We start from the raw sequence: 23,250 nt of genomic DNA, 5'->3' as shown, positions 1-23,250 counted from the left end.
TTTAAGAAATGGAGAACTATTACCCCAAGCAAAAATTAAGTTGGTCATTTGTCCATAGTAATAAGTGCTTCGACAAATAAATGCCACCAATTTAGGTCCAATTCAAACTTTCCTTGTTATGTGCTCATTATGAAGAAATAAAAAAATTAGGCTTCAAGTTTCAAGAATCTTGTAAGCACCATCTATAAAGAACTCTTGCTCCCATTCTCCTCCATCCCCCACATTCCTCTAAAAACTCAAACATGATTCTTGGGGAAAAAAAGACCATGTTAAGTACCTTGGGAATGCAATCAGCAAAACAATCAGAATCTCTTTAACACATGAATTGCATGGGAAGAAAAGGGGAAAACTATGGTAAAAGCAATTTAAGAGACATAGTATCCAATTGTGGATTCATAGATTTTATTTGGATCCCGTTTGAAACAACAAAAAAATTAAAAGAACGTTTATAAGGTACTGGCAAAACAGACTGAATACTTGATATTGGTGAATTGCCAACTTTGTAGGTGCAGCAATGGTGTCATCGTTGCCTGAAAGAGTCATCTTTTAGCAAGCCATATTTAGGAATGAAAATACCTGGGACATAGTTCAAAATAATCTGGAGTGGGTGGCAGAGTGGGGGTATAGATGAAAAGAGACTGGCAGTGAGTTGATAAATGCTGGGTGACACTAGTATAATGACACAGGGTTTCAGTGTTCTATTCTCTCTACTTTGGTGTAAGTTTGAAGTTGGCCATAATAAAAAACATTGCAGAAAAAAGCTTAGAATGAGTCACAGACACAACACAAAATCCAGATATTAAAAAACATGTAATAAAAAAGAGTGGAAGATGACTCTTTAATCCTACTGGAATTCAAAAACAAGGAAGATCATTTGTTTTTTGTTCCTGTTTTTAAAGTTCTATTTACTTAAGTAATCTCTATACCCAGTGTAGCTTGAACTCATGACCCCACGATCAAGAGTCACCCCAGCTGAGCCAGCCAGGCACCCCAAGGAAGAATATTTGTGAAGAGGAGATATTAGGCAGAGAAAGCTTCAGGTAGGAAACCAGTATTGACCAGAGCTCCACAGGGACAAAGACTGATCAGAAAGAGCAACTTTTGTATTTCTCTGCCAGGAGGAGCACATCACCAGCATAGGCACCGAAAGATACCTGCCAAAGCCACATACAGTTAATTGCTAGGACGGAGTTTGGATTTCATATGGCATCACTCCATGTTAACGCACAGGAAAGTGTGCTCCAGGGAGAATGACAAGATATCTGAGGATATCATTCCAGTCATTTGCTGGTTGGTGGCCAGTAATGAAAATCTGAGCACTGGCTGTGGAAACAGCAGAGGGAAGAGTAAACCCAGGGACAGCCAAAGAAAGAACAAGCAGAATTTAAAAATTCAACGGCTGTATGTAGGAGACAGTAGGAACTCAGTGGCAGAGGCCTAAAGGGTTAGCTGTCTGCTAACAAAAACGGAGAATGACAGACTTAGTGAAGTGGTTTTACAGGAAAACAATGGGCTCAGATATGGAGTCTGAAGTGGAAATGTACTGCTCGCAATTATGATACTGTAATTTATAAGACAGACAGACACACACATATAGCCATTCAAGTGTACGAGTCATTCAAAATGCATTTCTCATATATATTTGGTCTTTATCCACTCTTCTTGGCTAAAACTCCCTAAACCCCTGGAATTTCTGGAACAATAAGAACAAAAGGGAGTATATTTATTATATGTCCTCAGTTCCTGAAAACACTTTACAGCTGTAAAGGTAAAATGGGTGCCTCATTATTTATAAGCCCCTTTCCACAACTGAATTTATGTTAATGAGCTGACTTGGAAAGCACCTAAGGATGGGGGCTGGTTGCTAGAGGAACTAACCATGAACAGAGGGTGGGACTGAAAGTTCCAATCTCTGATTTCTGGAGAGAGAAGAGGGGCTGTAGACTGAATAATCACTAATGGCCAGTAAGTGAATCAATCATGCCTATGTAATGAAGCCTCCATAAAAATGCAAAAGGAGGGAGTTTGGGAAGCATCCACAATGAGGAACCAGAATGCTGCCACATGCCACTGTGGCAGGTCCCAAGCTCTTTTGAGACCTCACCCTTTGTATCTCTTTCTCTGGCTATTGATTTGTATCCTTTAATATCCTTTGTAATAAACTGGAAATGTAGTGAGTAAACGGGTTTTTCTGAGCTTTGTTAGTCATTCTAGCAAATCAGCCAAACGCAAGGAAAGGGCAGTGGGATTCTCTTATTTTCAGCCAGTTGGTCAGAAGTATAGGTAACAACCTGGATTCGTGACCAGCATCCTGAATTGGAGGGGGTTGTTGGAACCTCCAATTTATAGCCGATTGGTCAGAAGCAAAGGTAACTTGGGCTTGCAACTGAGATATGAAGTGGAAGGAGGTCTTGTGGAACTAAGCCCTTGACTCGTACACTTGAATCTCATTTTTCTCCAGGTAGATAATGTCAGAATTGAGCTGAATTCTCAGACTACTGTCCAAGAACCACTTGGTGTGGGAAAACCTACACACACACACACACACACACACACACACACACACACGCTCTTCAGAATTGGGTTCAGGTGGGGCGCCTGGGTGGCTCAGTAGGTTAAAGACTCTGCCTTCGGCTCAGGTCATGATCTCAGGTCCTGGGATTGAGTCCCACATCGGGCTCTCTGCTCGGCAGGGGGCCTGCTTCCTCCTCTCTCTCTGCCTGCCTCTCTGCCTACTTGTGATATCTGTCTGTCAAATAAATAAATAAAACCTTAAAAAAAAAAAAAGAATTGGGTTCAGGCATCCTTTTCAGTGATACATTTAGAAAAATGGACATGCTGTTCAAGGGAGTTGTCTTTACTACTTGTATCTCACTATTGCCTTAGAAAGACGCTGTAAATGATAAATAAGGCCAAGAATCAGCAAAAGTAAAGAAGGTGGATAAGATACAAACGCACACATCCTCCCACTCCTGAAACTCCACCTTAGTAAGAATTCAGTGTTAATTCTTAAAACATGAACTAACAAAGAGAATAACAAAGAAGTTAGAGCAATAAAATTTACAAGTTGAAAAACAGATCACTGGTAAACATCTTAGTGGATCCAGGAAAACTGAATAAGCCACCGGTGCAAATTGAGAAGCACTGGGATGTATATCAGAGTCACCCGTGCCTCAAGGCTCAGTATCACACATGACTGCAAGTGAGGGTGGGATTTAACCCAGAAATACTGCCTTAAACATCTTTTAAAGATGACATGCTTGGCTGGGTCAATTGGTTAAGCACTTGACTCTGTTTTGGCTCAGAGGTCACGGATCTCAGGGAGATGGGAGCCCTAGGTCAGGCTCCATGCTGGGGGAGTTTGCTCCTCCTTCTCCCTCCACTTCTCTCCTTCCTCCACCTCATGCTCTCTAGCAGCATTCTCTGAAATAAATAAAATCTTAAAACAACAACCACCACTCTTTTAAAGAAACAGGGCTCCACCCCAAACCATAAGATACCTAGGAATAAACCTAACCAAAGAGGCAAAGAATCTATACTCAGAAAACTATAAAGTACTCATGAAAGAAATTGAGGAAGACACAAAGAAATGGAAAAATGTTCCATGCACATGGATTGGAAGAACAAATATTGTGAAAATGTCTATGCTACCTAAAGCAATCTAAACATTTAATGCAATCCCTATCAAAATACCATCCATTTTTTTCAAAGAAATGGAACAAATAATCCTAAAATTTATATGGAACCAGAAAAGACCTCAAACAGAGGAATTTTGAAAAAGAAAGTCAAAGTTGGTGGCGTCACAATTCCAGACTTCAAGCTCTATTACAAAGCTGTCATCATCAAGACAATACAGTACTGGCACAAAAACAGACACATAGATCAATGGAACGAATAGAGAGCCCAGAAATAGACCCTCAACTTTATGGTCAACAAATCTTCAACAAAGCGGGAAAGAATGTCCAATGGAAAAAAGAGTTTCTTCAACAAATAGTGTTGGGAAAATTGGACAGCCACATGCAGAAAAATGACACTGGACCACTTCTTTACACCACACATGAAAATAGACTCAAAATGGATGAAGGACCCCAGTGTGAGAAAGGAATCCATCAAAATCCTTGAGGAGAACACAGGCAGCAACCTCTTCCACCTCAGCTGCAGTAACTTCTTTCTAGGAATATTGCCAAAGGCAAGGGAAGCAAGGGCAAAAAGGAACTATTGGGATTTCATCAAGATCAAAAGCTTTTGCACAGCAAAGGAAACAGTTACCAAAACCAAAAGACAACTGACAGAATGGGAGAAGATATTTGCAAATGACATATCAGATAAAGGGCTAGTATCCAAAATCTATGAAGAGCTTAGCAAACTCAATACCCAAAGAACAAATAATCCGGAGCACCTGGGTGGCTCAGTGGGTTAAGCCTCTGCCTTTGGCTCAGGTCATGATCCCAGGGTCCTGGGATCCAGTCCCGCATTGGGCTCTCTGCTCAGCAGGGAGCCTGCTTTCTCCTCTCTCTGCCTGCCTGTCTGCCTATTTGTGATCTCTGTCTGTCAAATGAATCAATAAAATCTTTAAACAAACAAGCAAAAAACAAAAAAACAAATAACCCAATCAAGAAATGGGCAGAGGACATGAACAGATATTTCTGCAAAGAAGATATCCAGATGGCCAACAGATACATGAAAAAATGCTCCACATCACTCGGCACCAGAGAAATACAAATCAAAACCACAATGAGATACTACCTCACACTGGTCAGAATGGCTAAAATTAACAAGTCAGGAAATGACAGATGCTGGCGAGGATGCGGAGAAAGGGGAACCCTCCCACACTGTTGGTGGGAATGCAAGGTGGTGCAGCCACTGTGGAAAACAGCATGGAGGTTCCTCAAAAACTTGAAAACAGAGCTACCCTACAACCCAGCAATCACACTACTGGGTATTTACCCTAAAGATAGAAATGTGGTGATCTGAAGGGGTGCGTGCACCCAAATGTTTATAGCAGCAATGTCCACAATAGCCAAACGATGGAAAGAACCTAGATGTCCATCAACAGATGAATGGATCAAGAAGATGTGGTATATATACACAATGGAATACTATGCAGCCATCAAAAGAAATGAAATCTTGCCACTTGGGATGACATGGATGGAACTAAAGGGTATTATGCTGAGCGAAATAATCAGAGAAAGACAACTATCATATGATCTCCCTGATATGAGGAAGTTGAGAGGCAACGTAGGAGTTTGGGGAGCTAGGAAAAGAATAAATGAAACAAGATGGGATTGGGAGGGAGACAAACATAAGAGATTCTTAATCTCACAAAACAAACAAAGTGAGGGTTGCCAGGGGGAGGGGGTTAGCGAGAGGGTGGTGGGGTTATGGACATTGGGGAAGGTATGAGCTATGAAGTGCGTAAACCTGGCGATTCACAGACCTATAACCCTATAACACACACACACGTATATATGCACATATATATGCATATATAAAAATGTATATGTATTATATATGTATATAATATATATATATTTTAAAGATTTTATTTATTTATTGGACAGAGAGAGAGATCACAGGTAGGCAGAGAAGCAGGCAGGGGTTGGAGGGGGCAGGGTCCCCGCTGAGCTGAGAGCCTGATGTGGGGCTCGATCCCAGGACCCTGAGATCATGACTGGAGCCAGAGGCAGAAGCTTTAACCCACTGAGCCACCCAAGTGTCCCAATACATTATATGTTAAATAAATAAAATTTTTTTTAAAAATGTGAAGAAAAAAAGAAAAAGAAAGAGAAAGAAACAGGGCTCCAAGACACAGGGCATGATGCAATATAACAGTATCTTCCCTGACCTGACAGATCATTTGGAGGTTTTCTCTGGAGTAGGTAAAATAGGGTCTTTGAAGGATGCTCCACACAATTGAGGGGCGAGGACCATTTTAAAAAACAGGGAAATCAAGTGACTAGTAACTGCATGTTGAACCCCCTGTTTTCCTTCAGAAAGAAGGCAACCGACAACACATAGGAAGAAACAATGTGAAAAATGGGATAATAAATTATATCCTCTGAGAGACAGAGAACCAAAGAACTCTTGAGAAGTAAAAATGTAATGAGAGAAGTAAGAAAAAATATGACATATAATAACTAGTCAAGAAATCTCCCAGAAAATAAAGCAAAAAGAAAATGACAGAAAATAGGAGTGAAGATAATACCTGCACAGGAGGTCTAACATTTGAATTATGACATTTCAGAGCTAGAGAACAGAAACCAAGGAAATAAAAGAAAACAAAAAACCAACTAACCTAATGACAAAGAAACAGTCAAAACGAAAGAACTAGAGTTTCAAAATTAAAAGTGCATACCATGGGTGTCTGGCTGGCTCAGGTGGAAGAGCATGTGGCTCTTGATCTCGGAGTTGTGAGCTCAAGCTCCACACTGGGTGTAGAGATTGTTTAAATAAACTTAATAAATGAGTGAATGAATAAATGAATGAATGAATAAACAAACAAACCCTAAAAAAAAGTGCACACCAAGTCCTTAATATAACGGATAGAAACAGACCCAAGTGAGGCACAGCACAGTGAAATAATGATCCTGGAGACTTTCATAGGGGAAAAGGTTTCATACAAGGGATCGAGAATCAGAATGACCATGGTCTTTAGCAGCAACAAGTCAGGGAACTAGAAGGTAATAGAGCAATGACAAACATTCTGAAGGAAAATTGTTTTCAAGCTAAAACTTTGCCTGCAGCCAACTGAGTGTGAAAGTAGGACAGAGACACTATCAAACATGCAAGGTGCCCCTCCCAGTCTCACACACCCCTTCTTAGGAAGCTACTTCAAGTTGTATATACTCCAAAAACAAAAAAAACAAAAACCATCAAACAAAAAACAAAAAAATAATTTTACAGTAAACCAAGAGAGATCAAAAAGACAGAAAGCAGGGGGTATAAAGAGAAAGTAAACATAATCTCCAGGATGATGGTGAAAGGAAATCCGAATGGCAGTAATGCTACAGGCCTATGGGCAATTCAACAGGTGAACACAGGTTAGAAGACTCCAGGTTCCAGATAGAGCTCTTCAGGAAGAAGCTGAAAGAATACTCAAGGCATCTGCATGTATTAAAGTGTACATATTTATACCACTGGGTCAAAGTGTGGAGTTGAATTAAGTAATAAATAGTATAAAGATGAGTAAGCAAATGAAACACAGTTTAGGCAGAAGTGGAGAAAGAATCAGTACAACGTATCCTCAAGATAGCACTGGGTCCCAATAATGCCAACATAGAATGATTAACCAGCCAAAATCATCTTAAGTCGGGAACATGGGGGCTGGGTGTAGTGATGGTACACAAATCCTGTATAATGCTTCCCCTCAAAAAAATTGGGAGCAGCATAGCCAAGTTATTTATGAGCAATATGAAGGTAAATACTGTTGTGTGGGGAGTAAAAAACTCGCAAAGGGAGGGAACAGATTTTTAAATCAACTTAAACTACATACATGCATAACTGATAAGAATTTTTTTAAAAAATCAAGCAATCTGAAAATCATACACAATTCCATTACTGAATGCCAGATGCTGCTGATGCTGCAGAAATCAGTAAGAGGTGATGTCTGACTAGGATCCAGCAGGACAAGACACTGATGTCTTGTTCACACTGTGTTCTAGTACCAAGTCAGAGCATGTGACAGTATGTTTGCTGAAGGAGTGACTGAATGAAAAGAAGGTAAAGTCATTTTAGCATAGGGGCACATTTTTTAAAAGAGACAGGCAGACAAAAACAAAGTAATTGTGGTAGTAAAGGTGACATGATAACTTGTAGCAGAATAAAGAGAAGTGTGCCAGCTGGGTAGACAGTAATGGAGAAAGGCATTCTAAACACAAAGGCCTAGAAGCCTGAAGCATCTGATGTTCGTACCATGTGACATGTGTGACAGGCCAAAGCACAACTCACGATATGTTGACTTAAATATTTATTGAGCACCTCCCTAGGTTCTTTTCTAAGTACTGCAGATACAGAAGTGAACAGAAGAATCTGTTGTGATGGGGCATACATTTAGGAAAAGGGACAGTAAGCAAACAACTATATAGTATTAGACTGTGTGACAGGTGCTATGAAGAAAAAAAACTGAAGAGGGAGAGGAAGAGAGAGACAATACATGAATGAATATAATAAAGGTGTATGGGTTTGGATATTGGTGGTTTGCTTATTATATTAGGTGTTCAGGGGAAGATCTTCCTGATGACAACTGAATAGGAACTTGAAGAAAATGAGTTGTACATTGTCTTGGGAAGAGAATTCCAGGCAGAAGGAAGACATCATTTGCTTGGTGTTATGTGGGACATGGTAAAGACTTTGGCATTCATTTTGAGGGAAGTCATTCTGATAGATGTGCTGACAATAGTCTTATGGGGACATGGGCAACCAAAGGGAGAGTGAGTGGGCTACAGCAGTCATCCTGCACTCAGGTAAAGACTGGCTGGCCTAGATCAGACCGTGGTATAGTGGAGTAATTCTAGTTACCTGAATGCCATATGGAATAGAAAAATCTGAAGTATAAAAATAAATGTAAAACACATTATTATGGATTTTTAATAATGCAGTTTTTCCTTCGGCAATCTTCAACATTCCTGTTTACAAGGTGTATGACTCTGAGTAGTGTCATTTATGTGCAAATCAATTCCTAGATTGTTGAGGTGTCCATTAAAAATAATGCCCTCCCCCAATTTCTTAACTAGGTAAGCAATATTATTAAAGGACACTATACATCAAAAATTCATTTAAAAAAAAAGCACGCACTTTTTGACTTAGGAATTCTATGTTTAGGTTCTGTCCTAAGGACAACCATATGAAGATTTGTGAGTAAAGATGATCACTGCAGGGCGCCCGGGTGGCTCAGTGGGTTAAGTCTCTGCCTTCGGCTCGGGTCATGATCTCAAGGTCCTGGGACTGAGTCTCACATAGGGCTCTCTGTTCAGCAAGGGAGCCTGCCCACCCACTGCCCACCTACTTGTGATCTCTCTCTGTCAAACAAATAAATAAAATCTTTAAAAAACAAACAAACAAACAAAAAAACACACCCACAAAACAACCAGATGCTCACTGCAAAGAGCTACCAAATATGTGTAAAAAACTAAGTACATTAAGGAATACTACATAACCAACTGAATTTGATATAAATTTCTGTTTGACAAAATGTCCAAAATATTGAATGAGTTAAAAGGTTACAATTAATAGTATCAATATCAATTTTGAAAATATCGGGGAAGTACGAACATAAGCATTGTTGAATATGAAAATGAATTAGAATACAGATAAAACAAGATTGACCCTGGGGCGCCTGGGTGGTTCAGTGGGTTAAAACCTCTGCCTTCGGCTCAGGTCATGATCTCAGTGTCCTGGGAGCCAGCCCCACATCTGGCTCTCTGCTCGGTGGGGAGCGCGCTTTCCCCTCTCTCTCTGCCTGCCTCTCTGCCTACTTGTGATCTCTGTCTGTCAAATAAATAAATAAAATCTTTAAAAACACACACACACACACACACACACACACACACACACACACAAAAGAAACCCCCAAGATTGACCAGGAATTAACATTGTTGCACCTGGGTGACAGGTAACTGGAATGGGAGTGGGGGCTGTTTTATTATACTACTCTACTTCTGTTAAGTATATTTGAACGTTTCTATAATTGAAGATTAAGAAAAAAGTGAAAAAATTTTCACTAACATGTTAACCGGCAATCTGAGTACAGACCTACGGATGTTTTCTTCCTTAGCACAATTAAAGTTCAAATTTTCCTTCATTCCTAGTCACTTCAAAACACAGCACTAAGTTTAACTTACCACCCAACAGGCATTTCCAAGATCAGCAATCTTCACTTGGAGCTTTTCTGCATTTTTTGGCTCAAGGGGATTAACAAGAAAATTTCCAGCAGTGTATTTTCCTACAGACAAAGGATATCATTAATAAGAGTGTTTAGTGAACACAAACATACCTAAAGGTTAATAAAATGCTCTGAGGCAACATACCCAGGCCTCTGACTGGAAAAGTTCACTAAATTTTGTAAGATAAAGAGTAGCAACACCTTCAGTTTACACAATTAAAATCTACCTCTGCCTTCAGGGCAAATGAAGTGCTGTGCACCCACTACATGACCAATACAATTCAAAGTTAGCTAAAAATTTACACACTGAAGGTAACCTGGGAACCTGCTATGAAGTTTTATTTATAAAAACAATGGTAGATTTAGACTAGAAATTCATGAATACGCTATTCAGGAAAGGAGTACTGGGGAAGGATGTCTGTTTAGGTACCTTTGTTGTCCAATGGTCCATTTTGTTCTTGCTCATGCTCATCTTCACAGGGTATCTCTGCCCGAATGCTTTCTTGAAGTTGGCTGATGTCCTGTTCACTGAATGACTTGTCTACATTTGGTGAAGCCTGGCACATCATGGTATCTGACACCTCAGAGGTTACAGGTGTACAAGAGTCTGTTTCCTGAGATGTGCTGCTGTCTCCATTTTGGGAGCTTAGGAAACTAGGTTCCTGCTTCAAATTTTGGACATCACAGTCATTAGCATTATGTAGATCCTCTTTAAGCCTCAATGTTTCTTTATTACTGTTTTCAGTATAATTAACGATTTCAATTACTCCATTGCAATTAATTTCTGCTGCACCACCCTCTACACCACGTTCCATAAGTGTTTGATCCTGGTCAATGGTACTTGACTCTTCTAAGGAACAAACAGACAAAAAGGATGTATGTGTATGTGTATGAGTGAAAGAACAAAAAAATTTCTCCACAAGATTAAAAATGCTTTCTAGAACTTATATAGGGTGACATAAAAACATGACTGAACATCTAAGACCTATTTATGGAAGGAAAAAAGATCTTCTCATCCTTACTCAACTGCAAAATGAAGTCTATGTTGCATTTCCATAGAAAAGTCAGAAATTACATTTGAATATTACCTGCCTGACATTTATGAAGGTTCTGTACTCTTACTGTATAAGGACACCCCCAAATGTGTTGTATGCATGAAACCACTATATTATAGAACAATGATAAAGTAATGTTAAAGTAAATTTTTGTGTATGCTCTATTTATACCAAGTTTTTCTTGGGTCATTTTATTAGGTGGGTTCTCTTTCAAGGGTCTTTCAACAGGACTCTCTGATTCTTCTTGCTTGTTTGGCCTTTTTTGCCCAGGGCCCGACTCTTTCTCCATTTCCTCAATTTCCTGCATTCGCTTCTCTAGTAATTCTGCCTGGCGCTTCTGCTTCTTCTTCAATTTCTTCTTCTTATTCTTTGACATTTTGTCAGCCTGGGCGGAGATTACAAACAGATAAAGCCTTCAGGTGGCTAATCCATTACCCCCAGTTGGAGATAACTGTTAACTTTAATATTTCCTAATTAAATTTCATTCTTTTCCTAAGATAGCACTTAAGTTTCTCATTAACTTAAACAATGTGGATACTCTTATGAAACCAAATAGAAACAAACTTAATAAATTTTGGTCCTCTGAGCCAACTGTGGGGCTGATACTTTCAGACACTCTCAAGTTTATAGGAGCCTCACCAGTACAAATTTGTCAAAGATGCATGGGCATTTACTGGAGAAAATATAGAAGCGCAGGAATATTTTTTTCTTTGGTTTTCAAACTCTACACAAACTGTGATCCCTAACAGAGGAATCCCTGCCCATTGCCCACAGATCAGAATTAAACATAGAAACACCTTATACTTACTGGTTTAGGCTGGGGCGCAGTACTGACTGAAAAGAAAAGAAAACTAAGTAAGAATCCTGGCATTCAGCAAGCCATGTAAGTTTATGTTACAGAGAAAACCACTCTTTTTAAAAGCAACTCTGGTAGAAGTACCATCTTTTAAAAAAGAATAATACACATAAAAGTTGGCAAACTTAGAATGAATTTAAATAAATTAAATTCCTCTCCAGATAAAATCCATACATGCAAAGATCCAAGTTCCAATTTCTGGTTTCCGCTATTAATGTTGCAAAAATCTCATTCCTATGTATGCTTAAAACAGCAGCCCTCATCCCCACCTAGAATCCCCATCTCTTAATTCTTCCCCTTGGCAATGGTCAGTTTTAAAAGGAGAGCAGCATTAAGAGCTATATAATAATTTGTAACATAGCATGTTATGGGTGTTAGTTTAGATTAGGTGGGAGGTAGACTCTTAAAAATTTTTTTTTTTAATTCTGGTCAAAGCCACACAAGGTAAAATTTCCCTGTACACTTAAGTGTACAGTTCAACAGTGTTAATTATATTCACATTGTTGTGTAATATTTCTAGAACGTTTTCATTTTGGAAAAATAAACTTGATCAAGTTCCTTAAAAAAAAAAGTTCCTCAAATATAATAAAACTACTAAAATTAAAATCTATACCCCAAATGGCAAAAAAAAAAAAGCACCACAATCATAGCCATCATTTATTTAGTACATACTACTGTCTGGCAACCTATTAACTGCTTTAACATGGAACTAATCCCAAGAACTTCATGAGGCAAAGGGAAGTCAAGACACTTGCTCAAAACAACCAGCCAATGATGAAGCCAGGATTCGAACCAGGTCTGTTCAATCCAGTGCTTAAACTCAGGTTTTTTTTTTTTTTAATTTATTAAAAAAATTTAATAAATTAAAAAAAAAACATTTTATTTATTTATTTGACAGAGAGAGAGATCACAAATAGGCAGAGAGGCAGGCAGAGAGACAGGGAGAAGCAGGCTCCCTGCTGAGCAGAGAGCCTGATGCGGGACTTGATCCCAGGACCCCGAGATCATGACCTGAGCCGAAGGCAGTGGCTTAATCTACTGAGCCACCCAGGCGCCCCTAAACTCAAGTTCTTGATAGCAAGCCCTCTATAGATCACACTGATCTATAAGCAAGCAGGTATGTATGATCATGGTTAGAGATAAACACATCAAAAATAGCCACTGAATCACAAGGGAAAATATTTTAAAAGAAGAATATGAATCATTAATAACTTTTATAGTATACAAAATATCTGTATCTAGAAGAGACAATTTCTAGACTTCTATTTTTTTTTTTAGAAGATTTTATTTGACAGAGAGAGATCACAAGCAGGCAGAGAAGCAGCAGAGAGAGAGGAGGAAGCAGGCTCCCTGCTGAGCAGAGAGCCCGATGGGGGGCTCAATCCCAGGGCTCTGAGATCATGACCTGAGCCGAAAGCAGTGGCTTAACCCACTGAGCCACCCAGGCACCCCAATTTCTAGACTTCTTTCTATAGGAGGGCAATACTGAAGATTAAAATTTAAAGTCTTGAAGGCTGAGACTTTCTTATACATAAGTACTTACTGTATCTTATTGTTAAATGAGAAATGCTTTACTTAACTGCCTGGTAATAGAATAAAAATAGGAACTTCTCAACTTTTTTCTTTCTTTCTTTTTTTTAAAAAGATTTATTTATTTGAGAGAGAGACCGTGAGACAGACAGAGTGAGCAGGGAGCCTGATGCGGGGGCCTGATCCCAGGACTGGCTCGAAGGCAGACAGTTAACCAACGGAGCCACCTGGGTGCCCCAGAACTTTTATTAACTTCTAATGAGACCAAAGTCCTTAAAGAAAACATACCTGCAGATCCAGAAGGTGGAGGAGCTCCAGATCTCTGCCATTCGGTTGCTTCTGCAGCCAGTCTTCGGATATACTGCTCGTTCACCGACAACAAGATGTTTTCTGGTTTAATGTCAGTGTGGATGATACGGCACTTGGTGTGTAAATAATCCAGACCCTGTAACACCTGAATGGGAACAGAGCAGTAGACTTGCAAACACAGAATTTAAGTCCTTTCTGGAGAAGGAAGAAATCACAATACAACATTTTAAAAAGTAAAAATATAAGAACAATATGATAATTTTCAACAGAGAATAAAGCATTTTTAGTAAGGCACCAAGGAAAACTTCCCCAGAAAGATTACCTGTAAAGTATGAGCAAAGACAAGAGTTCATCTATTAATAAAAAGTTTTAAAAGGCTAATTGTTTTAAAAAGCTAATAGTATTGAGATAGTTAATGAAGAACAGTAAGGCTGAGAATAAAAGTCAATATGCTCTTAAAATGGTGAAATATAGGTGATGAAAGATTTAGATATCTCTTAATTAAAATAAAGAACCTAGGTCTCTTGATTCCCAGTTTAGAGCTCTTTCCACCAAAACACATTATCCAAACAAATTATTTGCCCTCTGAAGTATTAATATTTTCCTAAGAGTAAACTTCTTTACTGTATATTGAAAGCTATTCAGAATATTAGAAAATACCCTTGAATAATGTTCTACAGATAGTAATAATTTGACATAGCAATTCTCTATTCACAAATAATAAATATTTGCAACCACAACTTCCAGATAAGGGCTCCAAATTTCCAACACCAGTCAATGAACACATCTTCCTCTCTAATGGTTATTATAGGAGATGAATCTGGGAAAAATGATTATTGCTAAATCACTTAAAGAGAGAATAAACATTAGGGGCTGAATAAAACACCTAATTTTAACAATTAAAAAAAATCCCTAGTTTTTAAAATAAAAATTCTATTGGATATAGGAAACTCCTGACACTTTAAGAATATAAAACAATCACCACATAGAAAAAACTAGGATACATACTTGCTGGATAATTTTTTTGACACAAGGCAGTGGAAGCCCTTGGTAATTGGACTTGATGATCCACTTGAGCAGATGATGCCCCAAAACTTCAAAAACCATGCAGATATCTAAGGGTTTGTTAAGGAAGGAAAAGGGGGGCACAAAAGAAGAAAGAGGCAAGATAAAATGTGTTCTGCCCCAATGAAACTGTTACTGTGTAATTCTTTCAGTATAAAAAGAATAGGACTTAAAAATATAACTAGCTGTCAATATTCTGAATTCCAAAGGTTAGTTACTGAAAACATCCAAGAAATTGGGGGTGGCTGGTTTATTGATAAAACTATGTACATTAAAACGCTCAGTAGTAAAAGTAAAAGAAACCTGCACATTCAATTAGTGAAAGCACTAGCTTTAAGTTGTTGATCAGTTTTCCCTGACGCAAAACTAATGCCCAGGGTAACAACTCCTACTCACATGGTCTCAAAGCAAGAAAAAATAACTTCTGCTTTAACTGCAGGAAATAATGTACCAAAACTTAACCTAAAAAATGTGAAGGCCAACATTTTTTAAAAACAGTAGTTTATATGTTGTGACTTGTCAGGGTAGTTTACAAAACTAATCTTGATTCTAGTGCCACCGTGTGTTCTCTTTATGTATAAACATTCCAATCACCACAAGTAGGAATGTGCAGGGCATGGCTGGGATTTTATAGTATGTTGCTACCTTGCACCTCCAGAAATGTCTACCTATGGGAAAAGTAAAAATATACATATGTAATAATGAACTAGTGCTCAGAATTCTCCTTTAAATAAGATTTTTCACTAAAGGAAAACCTGGGCTCCTTGAAGAAATGGCCAAATTCTAGGTGAACCTGGAAACCTAGTTGTGTGAACAGTAATGGAACACATCAAGAGAACAACTTGGAAAGGATGACACTCGCCAAGTTGAAAGCATTTTTAAAAATGAAGTTATGAATTAACTTATAAAAACGGAGTGAGTCCAAACAAAGACTTTAAAAAGTAATGTGTTGTGGACAGGGAAATATCTTTTAAATTATTTTTAATTTTTTAAAAAGATTTTAATCTTCACTCTAAGTAATCTCTACACCCAACATGGGGCTCAGAATCAGGACCCTGAAACTGAGGCAGCCAGGTGCTCCTGGAAATATCTTTTTTAGAGAAAATGACAAGTAACAGACATACAAAGACAGAAATAGAAAATTACCATTTTATAATTACTGTAGCAATAACTGGCTCAAGTAAGAATCAATGAACACTAAAACTATTGAGTTAAAGAGTGGTTGGAATAAAGTCACAATGTCACAGTATCAACCCAGATTGCTTATTAATTATGAAAGGAAAAAGGTATTTCTAAACAGGGAAATCTGGAAGACTGTGACTTAACCTAGTGATCCAACTTATTACCCACTAATGCTAAAGTACATACTAATATCAGGTACTTTCTGATTTAATACACCGAGAAGAATAAAGCATCATCCATGCAGTATATTTGACCAAAATTAACTTGGAATTAATTTTCAGGAAACCATTAGACAAATCCAAATTAAGAGATAAAATATCTGCTCTGGGTTCTTTAAAAAAGAAAAAAAAAGTCAATGCCATTAAAGGAAAGCAACGTTCTAAATTAAAGAAGATTAAAGGGACATGCTATTCAGGGAGACACAAACAAAATTTTCATTAAGATAGTGTTACAAATTCACTAGAATAACTAAAATAAAAAGACCAACAGGACTAAATATAGGGGAGGATATGGAGCAATGAGAACTCTCTTACTTGCTTGCTAAGAGAAGTATAAAATGGTACTACCACTTTGGAAAACTGGCTGCCAATTTCTCAGAGTTAAACATCCCTAGGAACTTCTGTCAAGATGGAGTTAACAGGGCATGCATTTACCCTCTTGTTTAAAACGACAACAACAAAAGCAGACAAAATACATAAAACGACAAATTTATTGACCCTGACATCAGGCAAATAAAGGCAGTGATCCTTGAGAAAAGAGAAACAAATGAGCTTAGTCCTATGACTGCCCCATATTATTGCCTTGAGACCTTCCAGATCCCCTGAGTTTAAGAGATGGAGTCAACAGTCTTGGGAGACAAAGGCAGCTACAGAAAAAGAGAACTTGGTGATCTGCAGAGGGATCCCTTTAAGTATTTAGCAGAGTAATACTAATCAATATAAGTATACAAGGAAACTACTGAGTACTACTAATCAATATAAGTATACAAGGAAACTACTGGAGGCAGGGGGAAAATACCACCTGAAGAAATTAGAGAGAATAGTGTCCAGCGTTCCCAAAAGGCTTCAACAATGTCTGTTCTCATCAAAAAGGCTAGATAAATTCATAGTCATAGTCGTGGGCAGATATAAACCCATACATATAGTCAATTCACTTATGACACACTGGGGAAAGAAGAAATCTCTTCAATAAATGGTGTTGGGAAAACTAGTCAGCCACATGCAAAGAATGAAACTTGACAACTATCTTACACCACATACAAAAATCAACTCAAAATGGAGACCTCATTGGATGTTTAAGACCTGAAACCATAAACTCCTAGACAAAAACATTATCAAATTAGATACTGGGATGACTAAAAAACTGGTCCTAATTTTTTTTAGACATAGTGATTATATTGAGGTTATATTTTAAAGTCCTTCTTTTTTGGAGATACATTCTAAAATAATTATGGGTGAAGTAATATATCTAATAGCCACAAAATTAGCAAGAGGTAGAGACAAAACAAGATTAAACAAGATCCTAAAATGCATAATGAATGTGTGGAGATTAACTATTCTACTTTGTATACACGAAATATAACAAAACAGGACTTATTAAAATGCAGATTGCTTAAAAAAAAACAACAACCCAGAAAATGGAATTCTTTTTTTTTTTTTTTTAAAGATTTTATTTATTTATTTGACAGAAATTACAGGCAGGCGGAAAGGCAGGCAGAGAGCAGGAAGCAGGCTCCCCGCTGAGCAGAGAGCCTGATGCGGGGCTCGATCCCAGAACTCTGGGATCATGACCTGAGCCGAAGGCAGAGGCTTTAACCCGCTGAGCCACCCAGGCGCCCCCAGAAAATGGAATTCTTAAGTTATTCTATTATGCTCCTAGTTTCAATGTTTGATTTCTTGAGAGAACCATTGTAATTTGACAGTGGGATTTTCAATCTCTATGCAGTGATACAAAAATGACTGAACATTTAGTAGCTTAAGAGGGGCGCCTGGGTGGCTCAGTGGGTTAAGCCGCTTCCTTCTGCTCAGGTCATGATCTCAGGGTCCTGGGATGGAGCCCCACACCGGGCTCCCTGCTCAGTGGGGAGCCTGCCTCTCCCTCTGTCTGCTGTTCCCCTGTTTGTGCTCCCTCTTAGTTTAGGGTCCCTTATATTTCAGTATGAGAAGGACAGTGCTCTGGAAATGCTCAGATACAAAGAAAAATACAGATATATGGCTTCATGCAGACATGCTTATCTTGTGAAAAGAGAATGGCATAACCCATTAATCCTTAATGCAGTGCTCTTTATCTTTTTCAATCTCTAGTAGCAGCAAATAATGTGGGAGCCAAGACAGTTGGGAGACAAGTAGGAAGAGCAGAGGAGAAATGGGCTCAGGACAAAGAGGGACTCAGTGGATAAAACTACAGAGAAACTACCTGGTAATATTTGGAAAATATCTTGAAACTTGAAATTCAAACCCACTAAGATTTCAATAGTTTAAAAAACAAACCAACAAAAAGAACACCCTTCTTCATTAGAGTCAAATCAAGATACTCACTCAAGCATTATTGAGGAGACTATTTAGAATATTTCTAGTTTTATTTGTAGCTTTCCCAAATTAGCAGAGAGAGAGTTGGCATGATAATCATTACAAGATCAAACAACAGGGAAATAGAATCTAATGGCATCCTATGTATCTTTTGTATCTTGGTTAGCCTTATTATATACATACAGAGTAAGCCATCTACAGAGTGATCACAACAGTCACAAGACTCTGCTTTAAAATGGATGATTCTTGAAGCACTTTTCTTCAGACATCAGGGATATGTGATTTATACTTCCCCAAGGAAATAACAACTGAATTTAGAATGACAGAAAAAATCTTTTCACATTTCACCTGTTCTCGCTCATTCCTCCATTCAAACCTCTTACCATAGTCCACATGATTCCAGAACCATATGTTGCCCACCTCCTTAAAAAGAGGTAACTGGGAATTAACAGTGCATGTTAAGAGAGGCTAAATATGCAGAAAAAGTAGAATGAAAGAAGAAATGTCTTTCTTTTAACATTTTTAAATAGTTTATGAACAGGTAGTTTTAGACTCTCCAATCCAAGTGAGATTCTACTTCATCTTTTATTCTGAAAAGTCTGATGAGCCGTCATAAGCATGGCTGTTGCAATAACCTTTTAATCAGTTCACACATGTCACTGTGATATTAACTTATGAAAAAATCAGCTAAGATTCCTTCAAGAAATTCTAAAAATCCAGATAAAAACATTAAACAAGTCAGTTTTTTCATTTTGACAGAATGCAATCACACCTGTTTAGAGTCTAAGCATAATCTATATGCACACCCTCTTCAATGTTGAAGGCCAGTAGATAATACAACATGTTAATTTTTTCTTTTTCCAATATTTATCATGAAAGATTATTCCCATTAAGAACCTTTACTAATACAAGCCTAATTAAAAAAAAAAAAGTTTTTCTTTTGACTTTGGTTTAATTTGCCTGGAAAGGAGAAAAAGCCTAAGCAATACCCTGACAAGTCACAACATATAAACACTATTCATATCTGTGTTCAGAAGTCTACAATAACCCAAAGTAGTTTGATTATACTTTGCCTTGAGAAAAGAGACGAATGCTATTTTATCAATCTGGTTTCCTTTCTCGGAGATAAGGTTATTTCGTCATTTATTTTCAAACATTTCTTTAAAGGATACGTGTTCCGTTAACTCCTGATATTTTAAAGTCATCTAACAGTTGAACAACCATTTCTCTATTTGGATCGTTAGGGTCTGAATTACGAACCTGTAGTGGGAAAGAGACAGTATTTAGCAAAAGGGAAAGAATGGAAATAAGCCAGTTAGTGGGGGAGGGAGGGAATACCTGTAGCACATGTAACAAAGGAACAATTACTCCCAAGAAAGAGATCACACAAATTATGAGAAAAACATACTAAAAATTTAATTGCTCAAACAGGCAAAGAAATAAACAGTGCACAAAAGGAAATACAACTGACAAAGACTATTGCTCTAATCCAACCATTTTTCTACCAAAAGTGTGACTCTCAAATTAATGCTGGTTACCAGGCCATGAGGAAATAAGGAGCTTTCATAGGATGCAAAACAACCACTGAACCAACATTCCTCACACTGTTTACTCAGTCGAACTTCCCCCCCCATAAAAAACCTTCTCAATCAAGGAAGCAAGCAGTATCGATGTAACTTTTGGGCACAGGCTCCTAGCCTGTCAGACTGGCACTCTGAAAATTACATTCTTAGAGCTCTCCTGGTCTAACACCCTCATTTTACAAATGAAAACTCAAGGGCTCAGAAGAAATGACGTGGTGAGCTAGAGGATATACTAGACTAGGGCTGGTCTTAATGTCCAGGTTTTCTAATTATGAGTTTAAGCTCCTTCTACCATAACTTCCTAATTTTTAACAAAACTAAAAATAAGTTTTCTAAAATTTACCTAAGTTTTCAGATATATAAAAGGAATTAATAAAGTATTTATTTTATATATTTTTATAATATTTTAAAGTATAAAATAGATATATACTTATTTGCATAACTTTACTTTTTTTATTAGTTTCAGAAGTAGAGTTTAGTGATTCATTCATTAGCTGCTTATAATACTCAGTGCTCATTATATCAGGTGCCTTCCTTAACGCCCATCTCTCACAGATATCCCATCCCCCCACCCACCTCCCCTCCAGCAACCCTCAGTGTGTTTCTTATAGTTAAGAGTCTCTTATGGTTTGTCTTCCTCTGTTTTTATCTTATTTTATTTGTTTTTCCCCTTCCTTATGCCCATCTGTTTTGTTTCTTAAATTCTACATAAGTGAAATCATTTATTTTTCTCTGACTGACTTATTTCGCTTAGCCTAATATCTTCTAGCTCCATCCATGTCATTGCAAATGGCAAGATTTCATTCTTTTTGATGCCCAAGTAATATTCCAGCTCTCTCTCTCTCTCTCTCACACCCACACACCCAATATCACATTTTCTTTATCCAGTCATCTGTTAATGGGCATCTGGATATTTTTGGCTATTGTCAGAAAACTTTAAACTACAGTAGGAAAGTAAAACATTTTTTGTGCTTTCTGGTACATAAAACATGCTCCATAAATATTTTCATTTATTTGAAAGTTTTTTTTTAATGCTTTTGATGGGAATCCACCACTTCCCCTACCACAAGCATAGAATTTATAAATATTGTCATCTACCTCTATTTCTTTAAGGATATTGTAACTTTACAATAAAAATTAGTCATGCTAAAAAGTCTACATTTGGTGTGTCTTGCGTCACACATGGGATTTAATACTCACTGATTTCAGCAACCGGATTTCATCTAGTGCTGTTTCAGTATAATGTTCAGCACTTTTAACTACTTTCATTGCCACAAACTTCTTCCCCCTACAAAACAAACACAGGCAGTTAAGACCTAATGCCCTAGCCTCACTTTAGGAAGGTAAAATTTATCTGTAACTGGGAGGCAGTGACAAAAGTACAAATACGGATTTCATGTCTTCCTGTACTTAAACACAGGCTATTTCTATGTAATCACTTGTAACTGTTAATGGTACTAACTGGCCAGATTTCATTTATAGAAGGAAGAAAAGCTGTACTTAGGTAATCTCAGTCAGCACACATTTCTCCAAGTTAAAGTCTACCTTCTGAATGCTTCTCTGAATCCAAGTAAAATTATGAAATGGTAGTAAATATGGGGGACAACCACATCAAATCAGAAGTGTCCTGTATATCTGCATGTCAAAAGCTAAAAGGTTAAAAGCTTTAACACTTTCCTAGAAAAAGCAAGAAGAAATACTTCACATAGGATGGTATAGGACATCATTTAAAAACTTACTCCAGTAAACAAACAAACAAAAACACCCTAAAGAATTTACATACCATACTTTCATTGAGTATTTGTAATGTTTTGAATTTCCAAGTTCCAAGTGCCTTATGGATACTAATCGAATCAATCTTTTGTCTCCAAGGCTCTTCTTCCCCAGATGAAAGATAAATTTGCCCAAGAACATAAAGATTACCAACAACAAAATTCTGATCAAGAAATTCGTCTAGAGATAGACTGAAGGCTGGATCATCTCTGGAAATTCAGATGAAAGCTCTCAGGCATCACCTAATTCTTTTGCAGGATCATTACAACTTACTGAATATCCCATGATAACCACACTGTTGAAAAGTGTCCCCAGCCCAACTTTCTGATCACATGGTATCTCCCATTGAATAGATCTCCGATTTTCACAAGATGATACCCTCCTGGAAGAAACAATAAGAAAGAAACATTGTCACTTAAGTAGTAAAAAAAGATATCTTACATTCCATTTTCCAACATCTATACACCGCTTATCAAATTAAAAATGGTTTCTTCTACATCATCAATTGAACAGAAAAAAATCAGCCACACAGTATTACTGAACTCATGTTATGAAAAAATTCTTAGGAGCACCTGTGTGCCTCAGTTGGTTAAGCATCCAACTCTTGATTTTGGCTCAGTCATGATCTCGGGGTTCTGAGATGTGAGATAGAGCCCTGTGTTGGGCTCTGCACTCAACAGCAGTTTGCTGGAGAGTCTCTCTCGCCCTCCCTCTGCTCCTGCCCCACCTCCTGCGCACACATACGCTTGAGCTCTGTCTCTAAATAAATAAGTCTTCGTTTAAAAAAATAAGCAAATCTTTAAAAAAAATCTTAGAAAATAAGATTAATGATTTAGAGTAAGCAAGTTGTTGAACAACCATGTTACTTAAAACAATAAGTCATTGCAAAAACAATGAATACTGTTATGCTGAAAAGAAATTAAAAACAACAACAACAAAACAGTAAGTCATTTTTTTTAAGGACTTATTTATTTGTGTGTGTGAGAGAAAGAGACAGAGTGAGTACACAAGCAGGGGGAGCAGTAGGCAGAGGGAGAAGCAGACTTTTTGCTAAGCAAGGAGCTCAACGCAGAACTTGATCCCAGGGTTGGGATCATGACCTGAGCTGAAGGCAGCCACTTAACCAACTGAGCCACCTAGGCATCCCAAAATAAGTCATTCTCAAACAAAAATAAGATTATGTATCACAATATTCTTGCCCCTCAAAAATCTAGATTTACCTAAACATGTACATGTTTATATAAAAACTATTTATAGTTGCAGTCTCAGGATGTATTTTTATACATCCTGGGAGATCAATGAATTCCATTTACTTAACTTAAAAAGTTTGTTTTCCTAAAACAACATAACACAACAAAACAAGGAAAGCCTGAAAAGGCTGCCAACAGTGGCAGGAGTCAAGGTATTTTTACATCTTTGCTTGCTGAGAATAACACAAACTAGGTTCTCCCAGATAGTTAGATACATTCTGATATCACTTGCTATTAAG

The 23,250-nt window shown here is 37.7% G+C and overlaps 1 protein-coding gene across 9 annotated transcripts in view; it reads right to left on the bottom strand.

Annotated features, from left to right (window-relative positions):
- SRPK1 (SRSF protein kinase 1) overlaps nt 1–23,250 on the bottom strand; it is a 78,898-nt gene that overhangs the window by 13,090 nt on the left and 42,558 nt on the right. For all 9 annotated transcript variants that reach the window (XM_082732356.1, XM_082732359.1, XM_082732355.1 and 6 more), the window contains 9 exons: nt 22,035–22,143; nt 21,189–21,276; nt 19,578–19,665; nt 14,639–14,745; nt 13,610–13,775; nt 11,744–11,769; nt 11,107–11,320; nt 10,311–10,730; nt 9,840–9,940 (listed from right to left, as the gene is read on the bottom strand). In XM_082732356.1, the coding sequence (XP_082588482.1) occupies nt 9,840–9,940; nt 10,311–10,730; nt 11,107–11,320; nt 11,744–11,769; nt 13,610–13,775; nt 14,639–14,745; nt 19,578–19,665; nt 21,189–21,276; nt 22,035–22,143 (1,319 nt within the window). The remainder of the gene's footprint in view (nt 1–9,839; nt 9,941–10,310; nt 10,731–11,106; nt 11,321–11,743; nt 11,770–13,609; nt 13,776–14,638; nt 14,746–19,577; nt 19,666–21,188; nt 21,277–22,034; nt 22,144–23,250) is intronic.

The sequence above is a fragment of the Mustela nivalis genome, assembly GCF_964662115.1.
Source record: "Mustela nivalis genome assembly, chromosome: 5".
Classification (NCBI taxonomy): domain Eukaryota; kingdom Metazoa; phylum Chordata; class Mammalia; order Carnivora; family Mustelidae; genus Mustela; species Mustela nivalis.
This window is presented reverse-complemented; position numbering and strand designations above follow the sequence as displayed.